This window comes from Balaenoptera acutorostrata, chromosome 20 (assembly GCF_949987535.1).
Source record: "Balaenoptera acutorostrata chromosome 20, mBalAcu1.1, whole genome shotgun sequence".
NCBI lineage: Eukaryota > Metazoa > Chordata > Mammalia > Artiodactyla > Balaenopteridae > Balaenoptera > Balaenoptera acutorostrata.
This window is the reverse complement of record NC_080083.1, coordinates 12,137,152-12,160,884: the sequence shown is the minus strand read 5'-3', so window position 1 is coordinate 12,160,884 and position 23,733 is coordinate 12,137,152. Positions and strand designations below refer to the sequence as shown.

At 42.0% G+C, this 23,733-nt stretch overlaps 2 protein-coding genes across 3 annotated transcripts in view; both read right to left on the bottom strand.

Moving 5' to 3' along the window:
• The window catches only part of ZZEF1 (zinc finger ZZ-type and EF-hand domain containing 1), a 115,598-nt gene that overhangs the window by 73,065 nt on the left and 18,800 nt on the right, over nt 1-23,733 (bottom strand). For both annotated transcript variants that reach the window (XM_057536293.1, XM_057536294.1), the window contains exons 3-12: nt 21,579-21,773; nt 19,888-20,059; nt 18,208-18,407; nt 16,568-16,778; nt 13,050-13,166; nt 11,843-12,021; nt 10,173-10,271; nt 6,191-6,282; nt 5,659-5,807; nt 1,066-1,177 (exon numbers count right to left, since the gene is read on the bottom strand). In XM_057536293.1, the coding sequence (XP_057392276.1) occupies nt 1,066-1,177; nt 5,659-5,807; nt 6,191-6,282; nt 10,173-10,271; nt 11,843-12,021; nt 13,050-13,166; nt 16,568-16,778; nt 18,208-18,407; nt 19,888-20,059; nt 21,579-21,773 (1,526 nt within the window). The remainder of the gene's footprint in view (nt 1-1,065; nt 1,178-5,658; nt 5,808-6,190; nt 6,283-10,172; nt 10,272-11,842; nt 12,022-13,049; nt 13,167-16,567; nt 16,779-18,207; nt 18,408-19,887; nt 20,060-21,578; nt 21,774-23,733) is intronic.
• LOC102999902 (etoposide-induced protein 2.4 homolog) lies at nt 9,096-9,789 on the bottom strand. Its single transcript, XM_057536129.1, is given in 2 exon segments — nt 9,096-9,357; nt 9,359-9,789. Coding segments are annotated over 2 exon segments (693 nt in total).

Sequence of the window (23,733 nt, the reverse complement as noted above, 5' to 3'; positions counted from 1 at the left end):
TGACGAGAAGGACTTAGAAGCCCCAGGTACTGACAAAAGGGAAATAAAGGCCTTTCTGGGCAGGTCTTCCTGTGACTTTAATAATTAATGAGGTACCACTATGCCTAGCACTGGAGACACAAAGTGTAAGTCCAGCATCTACAACAAACAGGGAAGAGACAATACAAACGCTGAAGTCAGGTTTGGGGAAAGATCACAATATGAGAAACGGCACTATTCCTGCTTCAAGGCAAAAACAGGATGAGACAGGATGAATAAGAGAAGGACGTCTGCTCTGTGGCACAGTCATTTTGAAACAGACAACAGCTATATGGTGAAAACAGTCAATGACTGCCCTAAGGGATCATCTCCAAGCCCCCACTTACCTGTAATCCATGTGCTGGGAGCCCAGGACACAGCCTTGTCTGCTCAAAGCTAAAGCCATTTGCAAAGCCCAACTTCTATGCACACTCTCTGCTTATTATGGTGAAAGCTCCTTTGTTGAGGGCCTTTCAGAATCCACTACTCAGCTGCGTAAATATTTACTGAGCACCTACTATGCACAAGTCCTGAAGATAGTTCTTGTTTCTCTTATTTAAGCTTCTTACTAAGATTCACAACGGAGGTTAAAAAAAATTAAGTAGCCAGATAATCATTGTTTCTTTCATAGCTACGGAAAGACATCTCTCTTGCATTTAGGCCTGTGGACTTACTGGTCCCTCAGCCTGAGAGGCCTTTCTCCACACTTCTCAGCCTGGCTAAAGATGACAGCTTAATCAACTTTCAACACTTGGCATCGCACCAACTTTCCTGGGAAGCCTTCCCTAGTGAATTCCAGGCTGGGTAAATATTGTTCCTTCGGGCTGCAACAGCCCCGTGTGTCTCTTTATCAGCCCATATCACAGTGTCTCATACATCTGTGTCTCCCACTAGACTCGGAGCTCCGTGAGGGTCATGGTCACGTCTGACTCACCTGCAGGGTTCCAGTGCTGGCACGGGGCTGGCACACAATAACTGCTTGATAAACACAGTACAAAAGGAGGGGAGTGGGCAAGTGTGCGAAGGCCACACCTCACTGATACTTACCTTGGCAACCCTGCACTGTTGCAACTTGACATCTGCTTCATCCCACTCTTCCTCCAGCTCAAACCAGCCAATAGGATCATCCTCGCCAAGGTTATCAGACGGGCAACCAATCCTGTAAACACAAAGGTAATCACAAAATGTTCTCCTATTCCTAAACTTCTCAAGGGTCTAACGAATAAGGCACCACCTAAATGGCATTTAACTTGTTTACACGGCCTGTCGGTTAACAATCGAGGACGGGGTGTGGCACGTGGTGCCTCTCTGAGCATACGAGGGAGCTGGTGGTAACGTCCTCCCCACTTCTCAGCCTCCTCATCTGTGCAATGGGAACTATTATTAGTCCCAAATATAACCTGGAAACTAAGGGAAGTTTGCTTCTCTAGATAACTGGCTTATCTGAAGAATGAGACCTGAAGTCAAGGCATCTGAGATGAAGATACTCAAGAATAAGGTACAGTGCAACAGCTGGTGTGTGCTTCTGGAAAAATCCAAAGGAGAGGCAGGTTCAGTTTTCTTTCCCTAGGTCTGGCTAACATAGGTACAACTGGCCTGAGATTCACAATTGCAACAACTGAAGGGTAAAAGCTGAGGAGCTTTCAGATCCTGGAGCTCCAAAAAAGGAAAACTTCAGCCTCCACAGGCCTCAGGATTTTTCCCTATTACTTAAGAAGTCCTGGGCTTCTCTGGTGGCGCAGTGGTTGAGAATCTGCCTGCCAATGCAGGGGACACGGGTTCGAGCCATGGTCTGGGAAGATCCCACATGCCGCGGAGCGACTAGGCCCGTGAGCCACAATTGCTGAGCCTGCGCGTCTGGAGCTTGTGCTCCACCACAAGAGAGGCCGCAACAGTGAGAGGCCCGCACACCGCGATGAAGAGTGGCCCCCGCTCGCCGCAACTGGAGAAAGCCCTCGCACAGAAACGAAGACCCAACACAGCCATAAATAAATAAATAAATAAATAAATAATTAAAAAAAAAAAAAATAAGTGAGCTGATGGACAGGCAAACTGCTCTAAAAAAAAAAAAGTCCTTCCAGGGAAGCATTTCAACCCAAAGGCTGAAGAAGTACAACTGTGTGCCATTTCTTTTTTTTTTTTTAATTATTTATTTTATTTATTTATTTTTGGCTACGTTGGGTCTTCGTTGCTGCGCACGGGTTTTCTCTAGTTGCGGCAAGTGGGGGCTACAGTTTGTTGCGGTGCGCGGGCTTCTCACTGCATTGGCTTCTCCTCTTGCGGAGCACAGACTCCAGGCACGCGGGCTTCAGTAGTTGTGGCACGCATGCTCAGTAGTTGTGGCTCACAGGCTCTAGAGCACAGGCTCAGTAGTTATGGTGCACGGGCTTAGTTGCTCCGTGGCAGGTAGGATCTTCCCGTACCAGGGCTCGAACCCGTGTCCCCTGTGTTAGCAGGCGGATTCTTAACCACTGCGCCACCAGGGAAGCCCCTGTTTCTTTTTAAAATTGGATACTTGAATGGTACTTCCTTTTCAGGAATTAAATAACTGAGAAGGAGAAAATGGCAGTCTTTTCAAGTAACATTCCTAAAACTTTAAACTATTTAGTCTGTGATACGGCTAACAAGCTAGCCAACACATGAGTATTCTGTATGGATAAGATAAGCAAACACAGGGATTTACAAGAAGAAAACAGCAAGAAGAAAAAGACAAAGGACCCAGAGTAGGTTCTGTAACAGAGAGAAAAAAACGTTCTCTTCTTACCATTAAGTCTTTCTTAGCATAAACCTTTCATGATATAGTTAACCCTAAAACCAATGGGACAGGTGGTATTCCGTCTTAGCCCCAAATCATGCCAATGACTTTCATCAATATGGTGTGTTTGCGGATTTTTCAATTCACCCTTCAGGAGTCATCAAGGAAATCCTTGAGATACAGAGAGCTGGCAGGATGTCAGACAGTGGGGAGAAGCAACCTTGCTCACTACACCAACTCACAGGCAGGGTGGAGAAAACAGAGCTAAGTATCAGTCCTCTTAAATATGTACAGCAACCAAACAGCTGGTCCCAGAGTGTGCTGACTGATCGATGTCTGACCAGAGGGCAGACAAAAAAAAAAAAGGCAAGAAGACAGACACATGTCTATTACCATTTTGATCTCCAAACTGGAGAGGGACTGATAATATGTAGCCCAAGCAAATCAGGATTTCAGAATAGTTCAGGCTGGAACCAGGAGCTAAAATCAACAAGGGACTAGCAAATAAGCCTGCACTTAGGTTCAAAAAAAAAATCATCCTATATAAGATGTGAAAGATCTTGTTTGACAGCAGGTTTAGGGAAAAAAAAAAACCTATATTAATATGTCCCAGGAGTGGGACACAGCTATTTAGAAACAAGTGTAATCTCTAGTTATTGTTTAAAAAGAAAAGCATCTTTTTAAAAAGCATGTATGCATGATGGGAGAGAGATTTGTTTCAATTCATTTAGAGGGCTGAAATTAAGACCACAGAGTTGAAATTACAAGTGTAGATTTCAATAAACAAAGAATATGTTACTGAAGTGCAGTGAGTTCTCCATCACTAAGGATATTCTAGGGAGGCTGAGTGACCCTTTGTCAGGGATGCCACCAAAGGAAGTCCAGCAGAGAGAGGAAGTTATTCTAGATCCTTGTTATTCCAAGTGTGATCCGTGGTCAGGCAGCATCAGAGTCGCCGGGGAGCTTGTTAGAAATGAAGGTCTCAGGCCCCAGGCAGAACCACTGATTCAGAATCCGCATTTTCACATAATTATTGGTGGTTCATACGTACATGAAAGCCTAGTAGTACAGTACTCAGTGATAGTAAAAACTCCAGCACTCCATTACCTGTGAAATACAGGAGCAAAAAGGGCAAGTCTCGGGCTCAGCTGCATGAGTTTTAACTTGCTACTAGTAATTAGGGAGGTAACACTGTCCAAGAGGTCACCAACAACGTCTGTGGCTAAATCCAACAAGTCCACTTCTAGACTTACCTCACCGACTCTGGGGTAACATCCAACACCGTTGCCCACTCCCTACCTCTTTAACCACGATTTTCCCCTGGCTTCATGAGGACACTTCCCTGGCTTCCCTGCTGCTTCTCTGGCTGTTTTTCTCAGCCTCCCTTTCTCTGCTGCCCCATAAATGCTGGTGCCTCTCAGCATGTTGACCTAAAGTCTCTGTTCTTCCCAGCCCACACACTCCTCCAGAATGATCTCTTCTAATTCATTTTAAACTATCACCGAAATGTCTCTCATATCTCTGCCTTCAGGACAACATCTCTTCTAGGTTCCTCACCTGTTTATCCAACTAGCTGTGGGATATCTCAGAGGCTTCCTAGAACCTCAAATCCAACAGGACCAAAACTGAGCTCATCATCTTCCCACAAACCTGTTTTCCCCGAGGTATTTTCTGTCTCAGAAAAAGGCGCTACCAATGTCCCCTCTGGCGAGCCAAAAATCCAGGACTCACTGAGGCCTAAGCCTCCTTCTCTCTCCTGCTGTACATCAGTCACTCACCAGGTCCTGCTGCTTCTCCTTTCTAGCCCTCTCTTCAATCGTCCACATCTCTCCATGGCTCCTGTTGCTGCTCTAGTTGAGGTTACCCACACTCTGGCTTCCCAGGTGACCGTGACAGCCTCCCCCCCCCCCCCCTTCATCTGGCCTCCCCACTCGCTCTCCTCCAGCCCACCTCACACAGCAGGCTCCAGAGCAGCACTTCCAAACCACAAATGTGAGCTCTCCTCGTGCTTCTTGAAGCTCCTCAGCAAACACTCCACCCTGCTCCCTGCCCCTGCCCCCATGGCTTTCAAGATAAAGTCTAAACCCTGAAACAGAGACAAAAGGGCCTTCAACGACCTGACCCTTCCCTAGCTCTCCAGCTTCACCTCTCCCCACTCTCCAACTCACGGCACACCTCAGCAACGTGGGGCTGGTCAGTCCCTTGTGTATACCAAACCCCACCTGAGCTCTCAACTCTGCTCTGCTCTTTGCTCAGGACACTCTTCTTCCACTTCTTCAAGTAGTTAATTAGCTTTAGCTCATCCATATTCAACACTTCCTCCAGGAAGCCTTCCCTGATCAGGTCAGGTGCTCTGCCATATGCTCCCAGAGCACCTTATCCCTCCTACCTACCTCGCATTTATAGTACTGTGACACTGTAGGCTTTATCATCTGTCTTCTGAGCTAAACAGTAGGCTCTACAGAGCAGGGAACGGGCCAATCTGCTCATTACGGTATCTTCAGTACCTAGCATCAGGCCTAGCACATCGTAGGTGCTTAATAAATATTTTCGGTAAAAACACAAAAATAGGAGGAGGGAAGCTGGGGCCTGGGTAAATTTTCCAGTGGCTAGATAAGACTAGAGACCTCAGGCTGCCCACAATTCAGGCATGTATTATTACCCAACCATTTTGAAGATGTGTACACCTGGTCACAGAAGGGACTGAGTAAGAGACTATGAACAAATTAAAATATATGTCTTCACATGTGCTGCCAGAAAGCAATGAATGCTCATGGCCACTGAAGATGGGTTAGTGGCAACTTTTCTATAAAGAAAACATACTTCACCAATAAGAGAATGTATACAATCTTATTAACTATAAAGATTTTTATTCTGTTCCTTACCTGCTTTTTACAAATTGCCTGAATTCCTGAAGCTTCCATTTGTCATATTTTTCAAACCTTTTGAAGTGCTCTTCTGCATGAAATTTATCAGAAGATGAATTATAGGCAAACACCAACCCACACTGGGCACCAATGCCACCACGTCGAACCTGGAAATAGAGATCTAAATAAAGCACATCAAAGGGACCAAAGTTCTGTGGCCATTTTGTTCCCAAATAATATGGTCAAATTCAAATAGCTTAACGCAAAAATCAAACCAACAAAATGAGATTTCAAATACATTAAGTCCTGGAAAAGTAAGAAAGCTGCTTCCCAAGAAATGATTCCTTACTTTTCTTGATCCTTATACTCACACCATTTACAGACTTAACAATCTATTCATCTTTGTGCCCTTGCCTTCTGCTACAGGCCTGACACAGAATAAATAATCACTAAATGTTTAATGAAAAACCAGTGACATGGACCTCTGAAATACAATCCTATTTTTAAAAATAGTAGTAACATTTCCTAAAGAAGGCAGAATAAGAATTACCATAATTCTGATCTGGGTAACTTGGAAGGCAGATTCAGTTCCTGTAGAAAAAATAATACTTGCTCTGGTTTTTCCAGTCTCTGTAAGAAAACCTACAAAAAGGAAAAACTAAAGTTAGGATGACTGAGGCATCTGTAATAACCCTAAGAACTAAGACCAACAAAACCAAAGCATATCCTTTGAGGCAGAGGGCATCTAGTCTATCTGGTTCTCTCATAAAAATTAGAAAAAGAAAGAAGAAAATTAGAAAAAGAATTCCCCTCTGGGCAGAAGCAACCCCCCTGATAGACACCGAGGTAACAGATCATGGTCCAGGTATAACTTGGTCAGAGCACAATCTTTTCAACTTTTCAACAATACAGGCTGCTCGGCTCTGAGGTAATGATAAAGAAATAAAAAGTTGATAAGGACTGTGACTTTAATTCAAAGAGACAAAAGACTGGATAATCAATCATCTTTCCGAACCATTCCTAAAACCATGACTGACGTTTGGCTGGGCTGTTAGAAGCAAGCAGGCTTAAAGGCTGAGAGAGGAATTAGATAGTTTCTTGAATACTCTGTCAGGAAAGACTGTAAAAGTCTTTGAAATGGGCAAAAAAAGAATGCTGGGTGTTTGTTTAGTGCACTCTTTGGGTCATCTCCACCTTTCTTTGTCTCTGAACTATTTTACAACTCTGTAAATTGTAGAATAATAACAGTAATGCAAAAGATTCTTGTCCACAGAAATAAAAATTGTGTCTATAGGAACATAGCTGATTATTCCTTATGAAGACTGACCAATTTTGCAACCATCTGTAGATTCACGTCAGCATTCTTACTGGTCTACGTGTATTAATGAGTTCTCCTTTGACCTGCTTGTAACATCTTACTGGTTCCCTCAGTAATTAATGGGATAAATAAAAAGATTGACATGTGTTCATTTTATATTTGTATGAGAGTTGTGGTTCACCTCTTTTGCTGTTGTTAATTATCCTTTAAAAATTTACAAAAAGGTCTGTTATATCCAAGGCTGCTTTTCTCTTTCCAAGCTCTGTAAATTATATAACTTACACATTTACTCAAATCAGCCTGACCACCCATTCTTCCCGAAACCATGAACTGCTTTCAACCACTCTGCATGATCAAGATGAAAAGACTAAAACCAATTTCATGCTTATTTTATTACACTGAGTTCAATAAAACAAAAATTTGTGAAGTTAAATCTCCGTAAGACAATATGCATTATTTGTCACCAAAACCAAGAAAATTAAATCCAAAGGAACCTTTACTAAATCACAGGGAGAAGCTATTATTGACCTAATGCTATCAAATAGTAATTCTACAGACAATTTTAAGAAGCCATACGGCCAGAAATTCATACAATTCTACTAACAGTAATACTAAAAACTATCCCAATTATTGAACTGTCACCTTTTCTCGGAGGTCTGGATGCCTCTAACTAATCAAACCTACTGTAAAGGCCGAAATGCTGCCTGGGAGTAGCTGCCAGTTTTCATTAGTCTCAGAGTAGCTGAAGCAATAATTTAAGTCAAAAGAATCAGACTCTTTTAAAATAACATGGCCATCAATTATTTTAAGGCCCAAATAAATACATACATTAAACAAACAAAGCTTAAAAAGTAAATAAATAAAACCTCTGTGCTTCCTTTTCTTGGTAAAAAGCCAGCTCATATGTCTAACCTATAATATTTTAAAGCTACAACTGTTTGGACACCATGCCCCGCCTGCCCAATTTATTCTCTTAAAATGACAAGAAGAAAATAACCAATCTCAAACGTAAAGAATTTAATAACCCTACTCCTTCAGTTCTATTGGCAGCAGCCTGCACTCCTTTAAAACGCCAGACCCGTGGCTGTGACTCACAGGCGGTCAGCCCTCGGAGTGCCCACGTTCGGGTTCTCTGGGCACTCTGTGCAGCAAGGGGGAACGTCCAGTGTTTCCCAGCAGCTGGGGAACTTGAAAGGTAGCAGTGAAAAAGAGCTTTGGCCCCCGTAAGGGGAAGAAACAAATCACTCCTCAAAACCCCACAGTTCCAGCTGTGAGGACTTTCCTCTGTCCTCCCTGTCTCGTCAGGTTCATTTTTTTGTAGAGGACCAAATCCTAACCTGAGTTACAAGAAACAGACAGTGACGGTTGTGAACGGAGAGACCAAGGGAAACCAAGGCTCCTCCCCACGCCCAGTCACACCCCACCTGGGTGCTCATCAGAAACACAACAAAAATAACAAATCCACACACTACAACTAGTTTATGCAATTTATCCATGCAAGGTTAGGTGGAAGGCAGGGAGGAGAGGTGGATGGATAAGACACAGGGAGAGTAACAAACTATTCAAATCAGACCAGGCAGAAGAGCTGGCAAATGCATTTCAATAGCTACAGAAAAACCTGTGGTGCTTTCAGACTTAGAATGGTGTTAAAAATCCAGACTGATTTTAAGGACAATGAAAACACCCTGTATGGTATTATAATGATGGATATAGGTCATTATACATTTGTTCAAACCCACAGAATGGAAGACATCAAGAGTGAAGCCTAAAGTAAGCTATGGACTTTGGGTGATTACGATGTGTCAATGTAGGTTCACCCTTCGTAAAAATGTACCACTCTAGTGAGTGATGTGGATAATGGGGGAGGCTCTGCATGTGTGGGGCAGGGGGCATATGGGAAATCTCTGTACCTCCTTCCAGTTTTGTTGTAAACCTAAAACTGCTCTTAAAAAAAAATACAGTCTTTAAAAAGAAAGACTAGATGGAGATGATTTGAAATTGTTATAAAAGTTTAAAAAAGTAAGATAGAACAAGAGAGGCCTTTCAGTAGATGATGATGAGAGTATGAAAAAAAATCCATACACTGGTTTTAAGAAGATTCTGCCTTACATACTCCAGAGACAAAAATCCCAATTCTTCAGAGAGCAAAGGAAAAATGCAGGGGGCCTTTGGTAGAGTGATCTTGCCTTTCCTGAGTGTGGGGAGGGGGAAACTGGCAAAGAGCTGCCACCGCCTCCTCCTGACCCCACTTTGGACGGCGGGTGACTGGGCGGTCTGCGGTGGCCCTCAGGGCGGCAGGAGATGAATGTGGGGGAGGAAATGTGTCTGCAGGGGCTGAGCTGCTCAGCGAGGACTGCAAGAAGCCTGCCTCGTGAGGCAGTCACGGCTTAAGAAGACCACCGGGAGGAGGTGCGACTGGTGAAGCACGTTTTCCCAGGCGTCTTTACTTCACTGGTGCTAATGCCCACAGGAAACAGGACACAGAGGAGGCGACTACTGAGAACGCACAAGGTCTGTTCTGCTGTGAGGAAAGCCAAGGGGAAACCGAGTCCAAAGTGGTAAGGCCAGTTCCCTTCAATGTTTGATAACTGCTGGAACATTCCACGTCCTCTTCTGAACTGGCAACATTCAAAGCAGTACAGTGAGTAGAAAGGGGACACGTGCAGGAGACTAACCAGCTGGCCAACACGACGGATGAGGAAGAGACTCACAAACACTCCTTGGATGAGGAAAAGAGCCACAGTGCTGAAGAGCACATCAGCAATCACCACGCTGACGCCAGGCAAGGAGTGAGGCTTCCTTCCAGACACTTCAAATGCCAGAGCAGCCATATGGAGAAATACCCTCATCTTAAGCTACGTTTTTAGCACTGATCCACTGAGTTTCTCAATACTTTGAGATAACACAACAGAAAGACAATCTGAACTTAAAAATGGTAACTTTTTATATTCCAAGAGGAGAAGTCTTTGCTTTTCAAAACTGAAGGCTCTCAAGTACTTTTAAGTTGTTACAGGTGCCTGACACCTAGCAGGTGGCAACGCTGTAGTAAAGAAATCACGCAAATGGTTCAGGAACCACTGAAGCCAACTGAAGGACATCGCAGCGAAGAGTGCATATCTTGAAAGTTTCGAAGACCACAGTGCGGTTTCACACAGCCTCTAGTGAGCACCATGGCCCTTTCTACTCACTAAAACCCGACAGGTCCACCACTCACCGTCCCTCGTCCACGGCTCAACAAGGAGGTTTTCAGGTCCTGACTTTTCTTCTTTTCCCTTGACATCACAGGCCTGAAGAGTCAACTGCAGAGGTTTACCTGATCAAAGAAAAGAAAGAGAGAGAAAGAGACAGCCTGAAGCTAGCACTATGAGAAAATGAAAACTAGAATGCTCACCAGTGCAAATGCAGAGCCTGTGGACACCCAGACTGCTCGGGAAACATTTACCCATTTAAAAGCTAAAATAGGAAGTGATATTAGACAAACGTTGACACCATCCTTTTCTGCTTTCCTGAAAGAGACAAAGTACAGCTTATGTCCCTAAGTGATTCTGAGGAGAATCATTCTAGAATAACCACTAGCTGGAAACAAAGCGCATTATAAGACACAGATTAATAGCACAGGCTCAACATATTTGTGTGTTGAGTCAGGGGAAGGGAGGAATTCCTAAGACACTGTTTTGGAGCCAATAATTAATTTTATTGTAATTGCATTTAAATATATAAATAATGTCTTAGCGTTCTGGGTCTTGTTTCTTTAAAACATCTCCAGGCAAATTTTGAAAGTTTTCAAAATTATAAAAATCAACTTTTGCTATAATGATCTGAAAACTTTTCTTTTTCTTTTGTTTTAATAATATAATGAAAACTTTATAACCCTATTAACCTATAACCCAACCCAGAACTAGAACATTATCAATAATGAACAGTCCCCCTATGCATTCCTCCTCCATCCCGTGCTCCTTGCTCAAATAACTGCTAAACTGAATCAAAAACCTTTCTGGAGAATATTTTCCAGACACTACGTATCCCTCCCATTTGGCTATGCCTTCTATGGGCCCCTACCCCTCCAAAAAGAATGACCTTTCCAAAATTGGGGAGGGACTGGATTTACACGACATCGATTGTCAGACTTAAAAAATTAAACATAAAATACATTATTAAGTGATATTAAGGCAAAGGTACAAATATCATGAGGAAATATCACAGTATTGCCTCTATTACTGAAGAGGATGGGATCCAATGCTGTACTTGTGGACAGAAACTTTAGCACTAGAGGCCAGGACAGCACATGTCCGCTGCAGTCATCTGAGAGTAGCTGTACGGACTCCAGTGTTGAGAAGGATTAGGAGGCCCCATCCTGGGTCAGTAGAAAAGTGCTAAGATGGATGCTGTTGGGCCCAGGAGGGGAAAGTGGTGGCAGGCATGTATGTATGACCATATATGTGGTTCCAACCAGCTATAAACTATCACGAGGATGCAGAGGGATGGATTCCAAGACAAGGATCCTTTGCTCTGGGTCTGGGGTAGTTTCCTCCCTCCTCCAGATGAGAGGTACTCCAACTTCCCAACCTCTTGACCTACACCATGAGACACTCCCATACTTTATCAAAGACGGCTGTGTTCAAATGGCCACCAAGCCTAAGTGATTAGGCCAGTAACTCCTGGGAGTACAGCGTAGTGAACACTCAGCCTCTTCTGCTAACGCATCCATAAATGAACCAACATCTCCCTTCTCCCTACCAACCCCAAAGAAGATACGCTCTTCCAGAAATCACTGTATAACTATAACGACCGAGCCCACAAACTACACAAAAAGATAAGAAGATGCCGGGAAGACCCACGTTGGTGATGGTTTTATGACGTGTGCATCACGCCGAGGTCATTTACCATATTTAAGGAGCAGGTTCTGCCTCACTGACGCCATGGATGAGATGAGGGACGAGGCATCATAGTGTGTGTCCAGGTGGCCAGTGACAGTACACAGGGAGCTCAGCACTTTGGCAACACTCCCTCTTGCTAGTGCAAAAGCCAGAAGAGTCAGCTCCACCTCTGGAGTAGAACAGCAGCTATAAACAAAGAACAAAAAACACTTCACTTCTTAAAACTATGAGAAAATCCAGGCAGCTCAAACTCTGTGTAACTGATTACATGAGCAAAATCAACCTGCCATATGCTTTCTCTGTTTACCGGAAATACTTTTTCAAAATCCTTAAGACAGCCTAAAGAAAAACTAAATCAACCCAGAGGACCAGGAAATTAAATTCTCACTCCTGTAACCTTCACCTATAAGTATTAAGTAATGTTATCAACTTTAATAAGTCAAACTTCATAAACCAAAAATAAATAAGCTGTTGCAATAAACCCCTGCTATGAAGAAGCCTCGGGTAATAATTTGGCTTGGCCAGAGAGTTAAGGCTTATTCCTTCAAGCACCAATAACATATTTTAGATCTATTCCACATCACATATGCTTTTTTAAACATATTACACTGAAACTTTTAAACCTGTCTAGATGGGGACTTCCCTGGCGGTCCAGTGGTTAGGACTCCGTGCTTCCACTGCCGGGGGCATGGGTCTGATCCCTGGTCGGGAAACGAAGATCCCCACATGCCACGTGGTGTGGCCAAAAAAGAAAAAACCCTGTCTAGATGGCTCAGGGCCTGGTTTGTACTCTAACAGGGCTCACTATGACAGAGCTGAGTGTCCCCACACTACGCGACCCCTCAAACAGCTAGCAGGGTGTCCTTTCCCAGGTCTACGGACAATCAGGCTTGTTAGACCTGTGCATGGAGACAGCAGGTGCTGGGCTGGGGATGTGAGGGAACTGAGAGGCTTTGCATTCTGGACTTTGAGACCCCTGCTCTAGCTGAATCCGAGGACTACTCCACACCCACCCCCAATTCCTGAGGGCAGCTGTGCTGCTAGATCATGGAGTTTACATGGGTGCACCGTTATTTCACTCTCTTCAGTCACTACAAATGATTCTTTAAAAAAAAAAAATCTTTAAAAGATTTTAAAATTTAAAAAAACAAAAAAGACTTATCGAGCACATATGCCCTCTATCACCCATCAGCCCTTATCAACCTTAATTTTACCTAGTTATCCTTATGAGGAAGCTGTCCACTTCTTCCAGAACATTGGGAGACAGGAAAGTTGAGAAATCTGTAGATCCTGGTGAGAGGGAGAGTGGAGGCATGTGCTGCAGTGCCTTCCTAGGAGTGTAAAATGTGCAATCAGAACAATCCCTGGCAAACAATAAACTTAATAATACAATTTTAGACCAAAAAAAAAATTGTTGGAAGCTTGTTTGGATTAATCCCTTATCAAGAAACAGACAGTGTTCCCACAGAGAACCTGGTACATAACACAGATCAGCCTTTTTCCTGCAGGGGTCCTGGTGCTAAACAGTTTAATGGGTTTTCTTTCTTTTCTTTTCTTTTTTCTTTAAGAGTTCCATTTCCCTCTATAAAAGCTCATTCAACCCCCTGGAAGCAAGTGTTCATTTTAAGTAGTATGAGCAAAAGACATATGTCTACAGAAAAACCCTGGGTTCTTAGAAAACTTGACCCCAGGGGCAGAGCTGTTTGTGACACACACAAAAAATTCATCTTCAGATCTCTTGTATCTAAAGATGCATCATTATATGTTTATTTTATCCTAAACATATCAGCACCTGTCACCTTCTCTATTCCTGCCTGTGTTTCTTGGCCTTTCTACCTCAGAGTCTGCCTTAATGTTTCTCTTTTCTCATCTCCTTTTACTATAGCTTTACCTCCTCTGGACCAGCAGTCATCTAATAAATTTATGCAACAAAATATTACTGAGTCCTACTTGTGCCAGCAACTGTGCTAGGCAATGAGTGCACCATGAACAACGTGAAGGTACAGAAAAAGTCACTCAAAATTCTACACTTGATAGTCATTTTATGATAATAGTAGTGGGAATCCCTGAAACTATTTAATTTCTACATTTCACAACAGAGACAAAACAGCAAGGCTAACACTGTGTCAGCTTCCACTCTGCTCTCGTTTCTTGTCCCCTCTATATGAGCTGCATCAGTAGGGCAGCTACACTAACATACAGTCTATCAACAAGGTCAAATGCACCTAAGTGGCATGCAAGGATTTACAGAATTTATTTCCACTTTTGTTTCATAATATTTTTTTCTTACTTATTTTTCCTCATTGATTTTTTAAAATAATTTTTAAATTTTAGAATAGTTTTAAGGTCACTGATATTTAAAAGTTAGGAGTGAAGATACCATTGCCGATTAACTATTACAACTGTTTAGGGACATATCCGTTCTTCAACAACGTGGCGTAGCTTCACAAAAATAAGGTAGAAAACTTTTCCTCTTCCCCTTCCTGAAAATTCAGTCCATAAAGTAGGGCTGTGCAAGGTAGGCACTCGTGTGTCCTTGGGTGGGTGGGGTGCATGGTGGCCCAGAGTGAGGTATTGGAGTGGGGTACTGAGCAAAGGGACAGCCTGGCATGGAATGCAAGCACCAAGAGGGTGAGGAGGGTGTCCAGGCAAGGGCCAGGGAGGTGGGAGACTGGTTATCTAGAGCGGGATTGTTTAAATAAGTAAATATTTTAGGGATGATGGGAGCCAGGTTTCTCACAATCATAGAAGGGAGTTACAAATAGAGAAAGGGAGAAAACTAGAATGAACAGTAGTGCTGGATTAGAATTAGAAGTTATCAGAGTTTATTAGAAGTATAAACTCAGAGTTTTCAGTGTTACAGATATAGAAATAAATATAGGTGTCAATGTGTCTGTGCATACACATATGTGTCTATTACTTACACACAAACATGTATTTCCCAGCTGTGTACACTGAGAGAAGCAACACTCCAACAGCAATGAGTTTAGTTTGTTTAGTTTCTAAACACAACTCTCCACTAAGAGTGACCATGACTCTTGAGCAAAACAGCTGATTCTAAGACTATGGCAGGGAACATTCAAGATAAGCCTGGAATATCTTGTTGTAAGGAAGTGTTCCAAGAAGATGAGGACATATCAAAAGGACATATGAACCAGACTGAAGGGGTTGCCATCGGCCAAATCTGGGCCAATCTGACCGCCAAAACTGTGATGGATTATAACTCAGGGAATAAAACAGCAATCTTGAGTCATACCAATATAAAGTTTGATGAGGAATGGGATATTTACATAGTCTCAAAGTACCTCCTCACAAAATATTTATTAATTACAAAGGGAAAAGAATTCTTTTACACTGGAAAAGTCTGGCAGACACCACTTTCATCAAAAGGTCGAAGTTAACATCACCAAACTAGTAATAGGACAATCTGAAGTTGTGTGTCGCTGATGGGATGCAATGAGAACCCATCATCACTTCTATGATATTCCTGCCAAAGATACAAAATCTAATTTTAATCATGATGAAACTTCAGATAAACCAAAACTGAAGGACACTCTTCAAAATAACTGACCTATAATTTTCAAAAGTGTCAAAGTCTTAAAAGTCAAGGAAAGACAGAGGAATTGTTCCTTATTGAAGGAAACTACAGATCCATGACAATGAAATACCAAGTATGATTCTGGACTGGATCCTTTTGCTATAAAGGACAAAACTTGAACGGGATCTGAGAATTAGATGGTAGCAATGTATATCAATGTTAATTTCCTGATTTTGATGGTTGTAGCAGCATGTTCTCATTTGCAGGAAATACATACTAAATAAAATATTCAGGAACCATGGGGCATCAGGTTAGCAAATTACTCTCAACTGGCTCAGGAAGAAGCCACTTTTTCTTTTTGCATCGAATTTGCAATATTTCTCTAAGTTTGAAATTTTTTTTATTTTTTAAATTTTAAAACAGGCAGGAAGAAAGGAGTCTGGCCAAATATTACCCTTCAGATCTAGCACTACCAGCAGTATTATTTGCTGAAGAGTTTTATTTAATAGCAATAACAAATCTCAAAAGACATCTACAGAACAAAATATTAGCTATCTCTTTTATCTGATATTTTGATAGCCTGCACTAATAGTGCCTATTATCAGTTATTAAACTTACATATAATACTAATACTTCATTGCTACTGAAGCTAGTTGTTTTGCCTTATCTATTACTACTGAGTCTTTTTGCCCTAACAGTTTTTAGAAGAAAATTTTCAAAGGTACTCTACATTTAAAAATAAATTAATTTGGTGTCCTTGAAAAGATTTGACTCTTTAGTGAAAAGAGCTTTCAACCTAGGGCCTAGGTCCAAAGACCTAGATTCAAACTGATCCATCACTGCCTGGTCATACACCTCAGGGAAGGTCACCGTATCCCTGTCTATAAAACAGGGATAATTTTTACAGATACATTTTATGACATAAGTAGGTAAATAATATATAGCATCTGAAGGTGTTTTATCCCATATAAATTGCTATGTAAATGTGAACAACTGTTCCCCAGTGGATAAGGAAGAGGAATGGCATGTGGGACCCCCTCACAAGATAGGAGCTGAAGGCACAAACAGGAAACAACAGGGCACCTGGGGCCCAGCTGTTGACTGAGTCTCGATGATCAAAGGCTGCTCAGTGACTCTCCTAAAGGGTTAGAGAATGAGCGCCCCGTGACAAGCCTGGAAAGCAAAGCGACTTACTGAGTGTTGCGTAGCACTGTTTGGACAAAGGCGGGATTTGTCTCCATGGAAGCCGTCACCAGAGATGTCAGCAGAGACCAATACCATATTGCAGAAGCATCTGAGACTGAGACCCCAGACTTCTTGACTCTCTGAAAGCCAACAGCCCTCAGACCATGAATTCTAGTGTCACATCCATCACTAAGACAACGCTTTATGTTAATCTGGACATCTGTCAAGCGCAAACAACAAATTCAGTATTGGATTAACTTCTTCAGTTCAGCAAATGCTAGGCTTCCAACTAAAAGCAAGATAGTAATTCACATTTCGAAAAGAAAATTCTGAAGATATACTTTGATACCAGAAATAAATGATGTGTGCAATGGAGCTAGTACATATAATAAATTTGTCAAAAAAGCATTGACCAATCTAAGGAGTCAAAAGAATCATGTGTAAAATTAAGGGTGGCTTAAATCTTTATATCACAAAGCTTCACAGGCATTTATGAGTTCTGATAATTAACACAAAGTGCATTTTTAAAATCCTGATTAAATACACGGGAAGAAAATGTCTAAAAATTTTTCCTAGAGTTCCAAAATTTGGATGTTGTTATGAAACAGCAGCTGGCTCATAGCAGTTGTGAGAATTTCTTTTTAATTATCAAGTCCAGATAAATGGCATAGGCATGACTCACTTTTAAGAGCTGTCATAATTTCTTATTTGGGTTGGAAAGGAGGTGAGAAGTTTAAAAGGACACAATTTAGAGAAAAGACCACCACAGTATAAGACAGGAAGCTTCTACTCCACAAGCTTAACTACTTCTTTGCCCAGGGGTGAGACACAAAGACTCTACCTCCCCAGGCCTCAGTTCCTTTGAGCAAAGTAAGAATACTTCTTTTGGCCCAGGAAAGCATTAGAAGAAATGAGACAAAACATGAAGCATTCCGGCTCCCTGAATGAAATAAGCCTGGAAAGAAATCACAGAATTGTGATTATTTCCAAAATGCTATGTGTGAAGCAAGGTTATAATAGTATAAAAATGGAAACAACCTAAATGTCCAAGAATAAAAGGCTTGTTAAAATTAAGGCATATTCTTACAACACTAAATAAAGGTGTGCATGAATATATGATAAGACAACACGTTAAAAAGTTACAAAAGAGCACGTACAAAATATCACCATTTTTTGTAAAAAGACATGTATACATATATGTAAATATATATATGCAAACCTATTTTTTATTTTTAAAAATGTGTATATATACATGTGCGTGTGTGTGTGTATTTATACACACAGACATACACACACACAGAAATATAAGAAAAGGTCTGGAAGGATCCATACCAACGGATTCACAGCAACAATCTCTGGGTAGTGGGATTTTGAATAATTTTTATCTAAATATTTCTAATTTTCTAATAAGAAAACAAAAATAAAATATTTTTAATTAAAATAGGTTTTACTGCTTTTCTATAACTTTTAAAAACACTGAATAGGCGAAATAATGACCACTTTCATGTATATGATGAGAAGCAAATCAGATCTCCAAAGAAAATTAACAGCTTTTCTACTTCAGAGGTCTTCCCGCCAAAAAACATGACTTCTTCCTCCCCTCCCAATCCCCTTAGTTAGAAGGGCAAGACGTATCTTGGTTGACTCACAGAGCTGACTGATGTTGGCATTTTCCAGCAGTGTCACATAGCCAGTGACATTGCTGGGAATGTGCACGTCGCGGACTTCCTGAAGATCGCTGGCACTCCTCCCCACAGCTACAGTCACCTGCTGCGGCATGTAGCTCTGGTCAGTGGCAGCCACTGCAATGGACAGGTGCCTAAGCACAACATCTGGCTTCATTTTCAAACTGGAAAACACGGAGAGCAGAAACTACAAGTGTTTATACAGGTTGAGAACTGGCAGGGCCCACAAGTCCCATCTCTAAGATCTTACATGTGATATACCCCAAGACTGATTCCCCTAAAAGCAACTAACTTCAAATGCTGGCTATTAGTTTCAAAGTCCTTATGACTTCCCAAGTTTCTAAAATTCCTTTCAGTTCAAGATCTATCTTCTATTTCCTTTTAAGCTACTAATACAAGCAAGAAAGTACAATATGAACAGTCTAACAAAATCCCTTTACCTGGCAGGAAGCAAATTTCTAAACTGCATGCAAAGAACTGGGTATATTCTTCCCTCATGTATAGATGGCTAAAGAGCATATTTATCCTCTATGAGAAAACAAGGTAATTATTTCTATTTCCACCAACTGAAATCAGCCCATTTTCTGAAGGGACAGGTGAAATTTTAGATAGCAGCTTCATCATAGTTTACTATCATCAATTCCACTCCAGTGGGGGAGATCCCTGGCGGTTCAGTGGTTAGGACTCTGTGCTTCCACTGCAGGGGGTACAAGTTCGATCCCTGGTCAGGGAACTAAGACCCACCACCCCCACCGCGTGCTGTGGGGGGTGGGGGGAAATTCCACTCCAGGATTCCTGACCACCCCCGTTCCCTCTTTCTCTACTAAACTGGCCAACTTAGTTGCACACAAATTTTTTAAACGTGCAGAAAAAATCTTAAGAAGTAAAATCACATCAGATATAAGAAAAGTACATGTCCCTTGTGATATTAATCTTCCTGAAAACCTAGTGAAAAAGATCTGAAATCCGTATCATAAAATATTAGTCAAATGCTAATCTTCTCCCTTAAAATACCAAGTAAAGAAATTATCCATATTTATGAATATATGAACCAGGTTAGATAATTTTACATGATTCCTTTAACTTGATTCTTTTCTTTTTTAATAATTTTTTTAATAGATTTATTTTTTTAATTTATTTATTTTTGGCTGCATTGGGTCTTCGTTGCTGTGCACGGGCTTTCTCTAGTTGCCGCGAGCGGGGGCTACTCTTCGTTGTGGCGCGCGGGCTCCTCATTGCGGTGGCTTCTCTTGTTGTGGAGCATGAGCTCTAGGCGTGCAGGCTTCAGTAGTTGTGGCACATGGGCTCAGTAGTTGTGGCTCGCGGGCTCTAGAGCGCAGGCTCAGTAGTTGTGGCACACAGGCCTAGTTGCTCCGTGGCATGTGGGATCTTCCCGGACCAGGGCTCGAACCCATGTCCCCTGCATTGGCAGGCGGATTCTTAACCACTGCGCCACCAGGGAAGTCCTAACTTGATTCTTAAAGCATCTTTCCAGATAGTCACAAGAAGAAAAACACTAGCCAGTTAAATAGAAAATATTCTAAAATTTAAAAAAATAACTTTTTAACACATTGATGGGATCAGAGAAAGAAAGTGGGTAATTTTCTTGGACTTTCACTCAAGAAATGGTATTACAGCACCCACCGAATCCAGTGTGAGCGGGCACTGCCATCTGACTGCCAGTATGATGATGTTTCTCCATTTGTCATCTTGTCAATGTCTGCAGGGTTGGAGGATGTTTCTATGTAAGCATAGCACTTTGCTACTGACTTGAGTTTGTCCATCTCTGGACTTCTAGTTAGATCTCCAGGGCTCTCTGCAAGAAAAACCAGATTTTATCATGACATCTCTTTCACAAAGAATTTTTAAAAAGATCATTTAAAATATCTAGCAGAAATATGCTTGGCACCTTGGCCCTAGAAAAATAAATGCTCCTTAAAATCTCCTTCCAAATTGGAGAACGCGTATAAAGCAGAAGGACTGCTCCATGAGCTGACTGTAATACAACACAAATCCGTTGATATATCTGCAAAACCACCCAAGAGATGAATATGATGTCTTATAGTTTGAATTTACATTTAATTATGAGTGAGATTTTTTTAAGCCACTTGTTTGTAAGCCACTCGTGTTTCTGAGTATGGCCTGGTCCTACCCTCATCTATTTTTGTTACTGGGTCACGAGTCTTCTTATCAATTTATATATTTTATGTACATTATGTAATGTATATACACACATACATAGTAAGTAATATTTACTGACTGTTTACTGTGAACCAGGCACTTTTCTACACATTTTTATGTATTAATTCATTTTAGAGATGAGGAAACTAAGGCAATTAAGTTATTGCCCAAGGTCAGAGTTAGTAAAAAAAAAACTGAGTCTGTCACAATGTTACAAAATATACTTTTGTTCCCTAAAATGTCATTTGTCTTTTGACTCTGCTTATATTTTTTGCTGTACAGAAATTTAAATTTGCATACAGTCTAACTTATTAATCTTTTCTTCTATAGTTTTTGAGTTTCATGTCCTGCTCAGAAAGGTTTTCCCATGTCAGGGTTTTTAGCTCTTATAGCTTTCTTTTTGGTTGAACTTTTTAATCCATCTGAAATTTATTTTCGTGAATACAGTGGCTTAAGAATCTTGTTTCATTTTTTTCTGCAAATGGCTAACCAGTTCCCTAACCCAACTTGTTTGCTAATTCACCTTTCCAACCTGATGTGTAATGCTAACTATATCTGGTACTAGATTCCCACATGTATTTGGGTCTATTTCTGGACTCTTCTTATGTTCCACGGACCTGCCAATTCACAGTATCAACTTTTGTTGTGGTCACTAAGTGAGTCTGTAGTGGCTTCCCTCATTTACTGAACAACTATTCACAGAGTACCTACTACGTGGCAGGCATAGTTCCAGGTGCCAAGGATAATGAAGCGAACAGAGAGACAAAAACGCAAGTAAACACTAGTGCTACAACTTAAGATGATGGGACGTACCACTCAGACTACTAAACCTGCAAAGGGGGTAGTAACCAAAAGGTGGGGAGTGGCGGGGGTGGGGGCATTAGTTAGATAAGAGTAATGAGAAAAGGCCTTCCTGAAGTCACACCTGAGCAGAGACTTGGGGTTATGAAGAGGGGGAGAGGGAGGGGAGGGGAAGGAGAGGGGGAGGGGAAAGGCAGAGCAGGTCACATTCTTGTGCTACAAACTGGTCACTATTACGTTTTCAGAAATAAAAGCAGGGAGAAGTATTGGCTCGTCCTATCAATAAATAGCACACTGGGAAGAAACGATGATCACGCCTTTCTCAAGAACGCCCCCCACCCCCGCACACGTACCCTTTTCTTTTTGTACCAGTTGATCCAGAGCCTCCTTCAGAACAGAAGACCTCATGGTGCTCATGTTATTGCAGTGGTCCAGCACAGGGTAGGGGATGACGGGGCTAGAGAGCCGGTTGCGATGCAGGAAGCGCAGAATCATCGACGAGTGAACATCCAGGCCCTCCTTGGACTCTGAAAATATGTCTATGAAACCTAAGCAGACAAAATCCATCTTTGGTGTTTTCGGGAACCCACCACAATAGTTTCTACATCCCCTGCCTGGCAGCCTCTCTGAATTAGCTGAATTAAAAGCAGCCGGTAAGAACCCTCACTGATAGTTTCAGCTTTAATCATTGAAAAATCTAAAAAAGCTTTTAAGAAGTGAGTCAGTGGTAATCTCAATTTTAAAATTAACTTCATTGTAGTTTAACAGAAAGTTTAGAAGACTTAGAATAGTGATTATTTGTTTCAATCCAAGCTTCAAATTTTTATAAGTTTAATTTATAAACCTAAATACTAACTAGAAATTTTTAAAGAAGTTTTGCCTATAGAATGTGGGCTAGGAATAAAGTTTATCACGTTAGAGAGTAAAGGCATAACTGCTTTTATACTAAGCTACAGAAGACCACAATAATGAAAATATAACCACTGCCCTGACCACAATTCCCAACGGCATCTTATAGTTTTTAAGGTCCCTCCACACACAGCACCTCTTTTGGTCCCCACAATAAGATGGGGGGTGGAGGGTGGGGGGGAGAAGGCCCCGAAGGTACTGGTATCCTCCTCTTACAGCTGAGGAAAATGAGGCTCAGGTGACAGACCAAGACCACAAAAAAGGGGCAGGACCGGAAACAGCTCCTCGCACTGCCTCCGAGTGCTCCTTCCGCCATTCCAGTTTTTTCTCTCCAGTGTGGCTCCTCTGGAGTCTCCCCCATCTGCCCATCCCTCTAGCCACTGCCCAGGCTCTGGCCTCAGCACCGCCCATTCATACACCTCCCCAGATATCCTAAGCGGCTCCCCTGGCTGCATTTTGTCTGACATTAACTTGAGTAATCTTCCAAAAACACAAAACAGGCCATGTCTACCCTGTTTAAAATCCTTTCATGGTTCCTCATAACCTACAATAACATGCTTTGAACTGAGGTGCACATAACCCAGGCGGTTAAGTGAAGAGAGAATAAACATGGCAGCTTTTCCTGGAGCTCAGATATGCTTGTAGATTTGGAGAGGATTTGTTTTTCTTTCTAATTAAAACAGAAGTACATATATTATAATTGTATCATTTGATAAACTGTCACAAACTGAACACACCCACGTAAGCAGCACCTGGAGCAGGACTCCAGACGTCCACAGGAGAAACTACTTTTTTTTTTTTTTAAATTAATTAATTTATTTATTTATGGCTGTGTTGGGTCTTCGTTTCTGTGCGAGGGCTTTCTCTAGTTGTGGCAAGTGGGGGCCACTCTTCATCGCAGTGCGCGGGCCTCTCACTATCGCGGCCTCTCTTGTTGCGGAGCACAGGCTCCAGACGCGCAGGCTCAGTAATTGTGGCTCACGGGCCTAGTTGCTCAGCGGCATGTGGGATCTTCCCAGACCAGGGCTCGAACCCGTGTCCCCTGCATTGGCAGGCAGATTCTCAACCACTGCGCCACCAGGGAAGCCCAGGAGAAACTACTTTTAAGTGTGAAACAGAAACATTATATAAGAGCAGAAGGAAACTTTGCATTGATTTTTAAAGATAAACATAAGATTGAGGAGAAATTGTGCCCTTGAAGCGGCCCATTTGATTGTGCCCCCTACACAAAACCCAGAGACACTGATTTGATTTCCCAAGCCGCAGAAGTTGATGCCATCCCTTGCCTCTCCTCTTACAGTTCTTTTCTAAGCAGACGCCCACAGTAATACCCAAACCTCACGTGATGACACTGCTGATGCTGCACTGATCTCAGAATCCGTGTGACGCTTGTAACGGGAAAACTTCTGTCATATGCTGAGACAGTCCCGGTAAAGGGACTGTCTCTCTTTTAAACATTCAGCACCCATACAATGAGAAACAAAAGGAATAAGTGTCAGTCTGGGTTAGACAGAGGGACCAGGGAACTAGGATCCCACCAGAGAGGTGAGGTCAGCTCACCAAGGTTCAGCCTAGGACTGCGAAAAACAACTCTTTTAA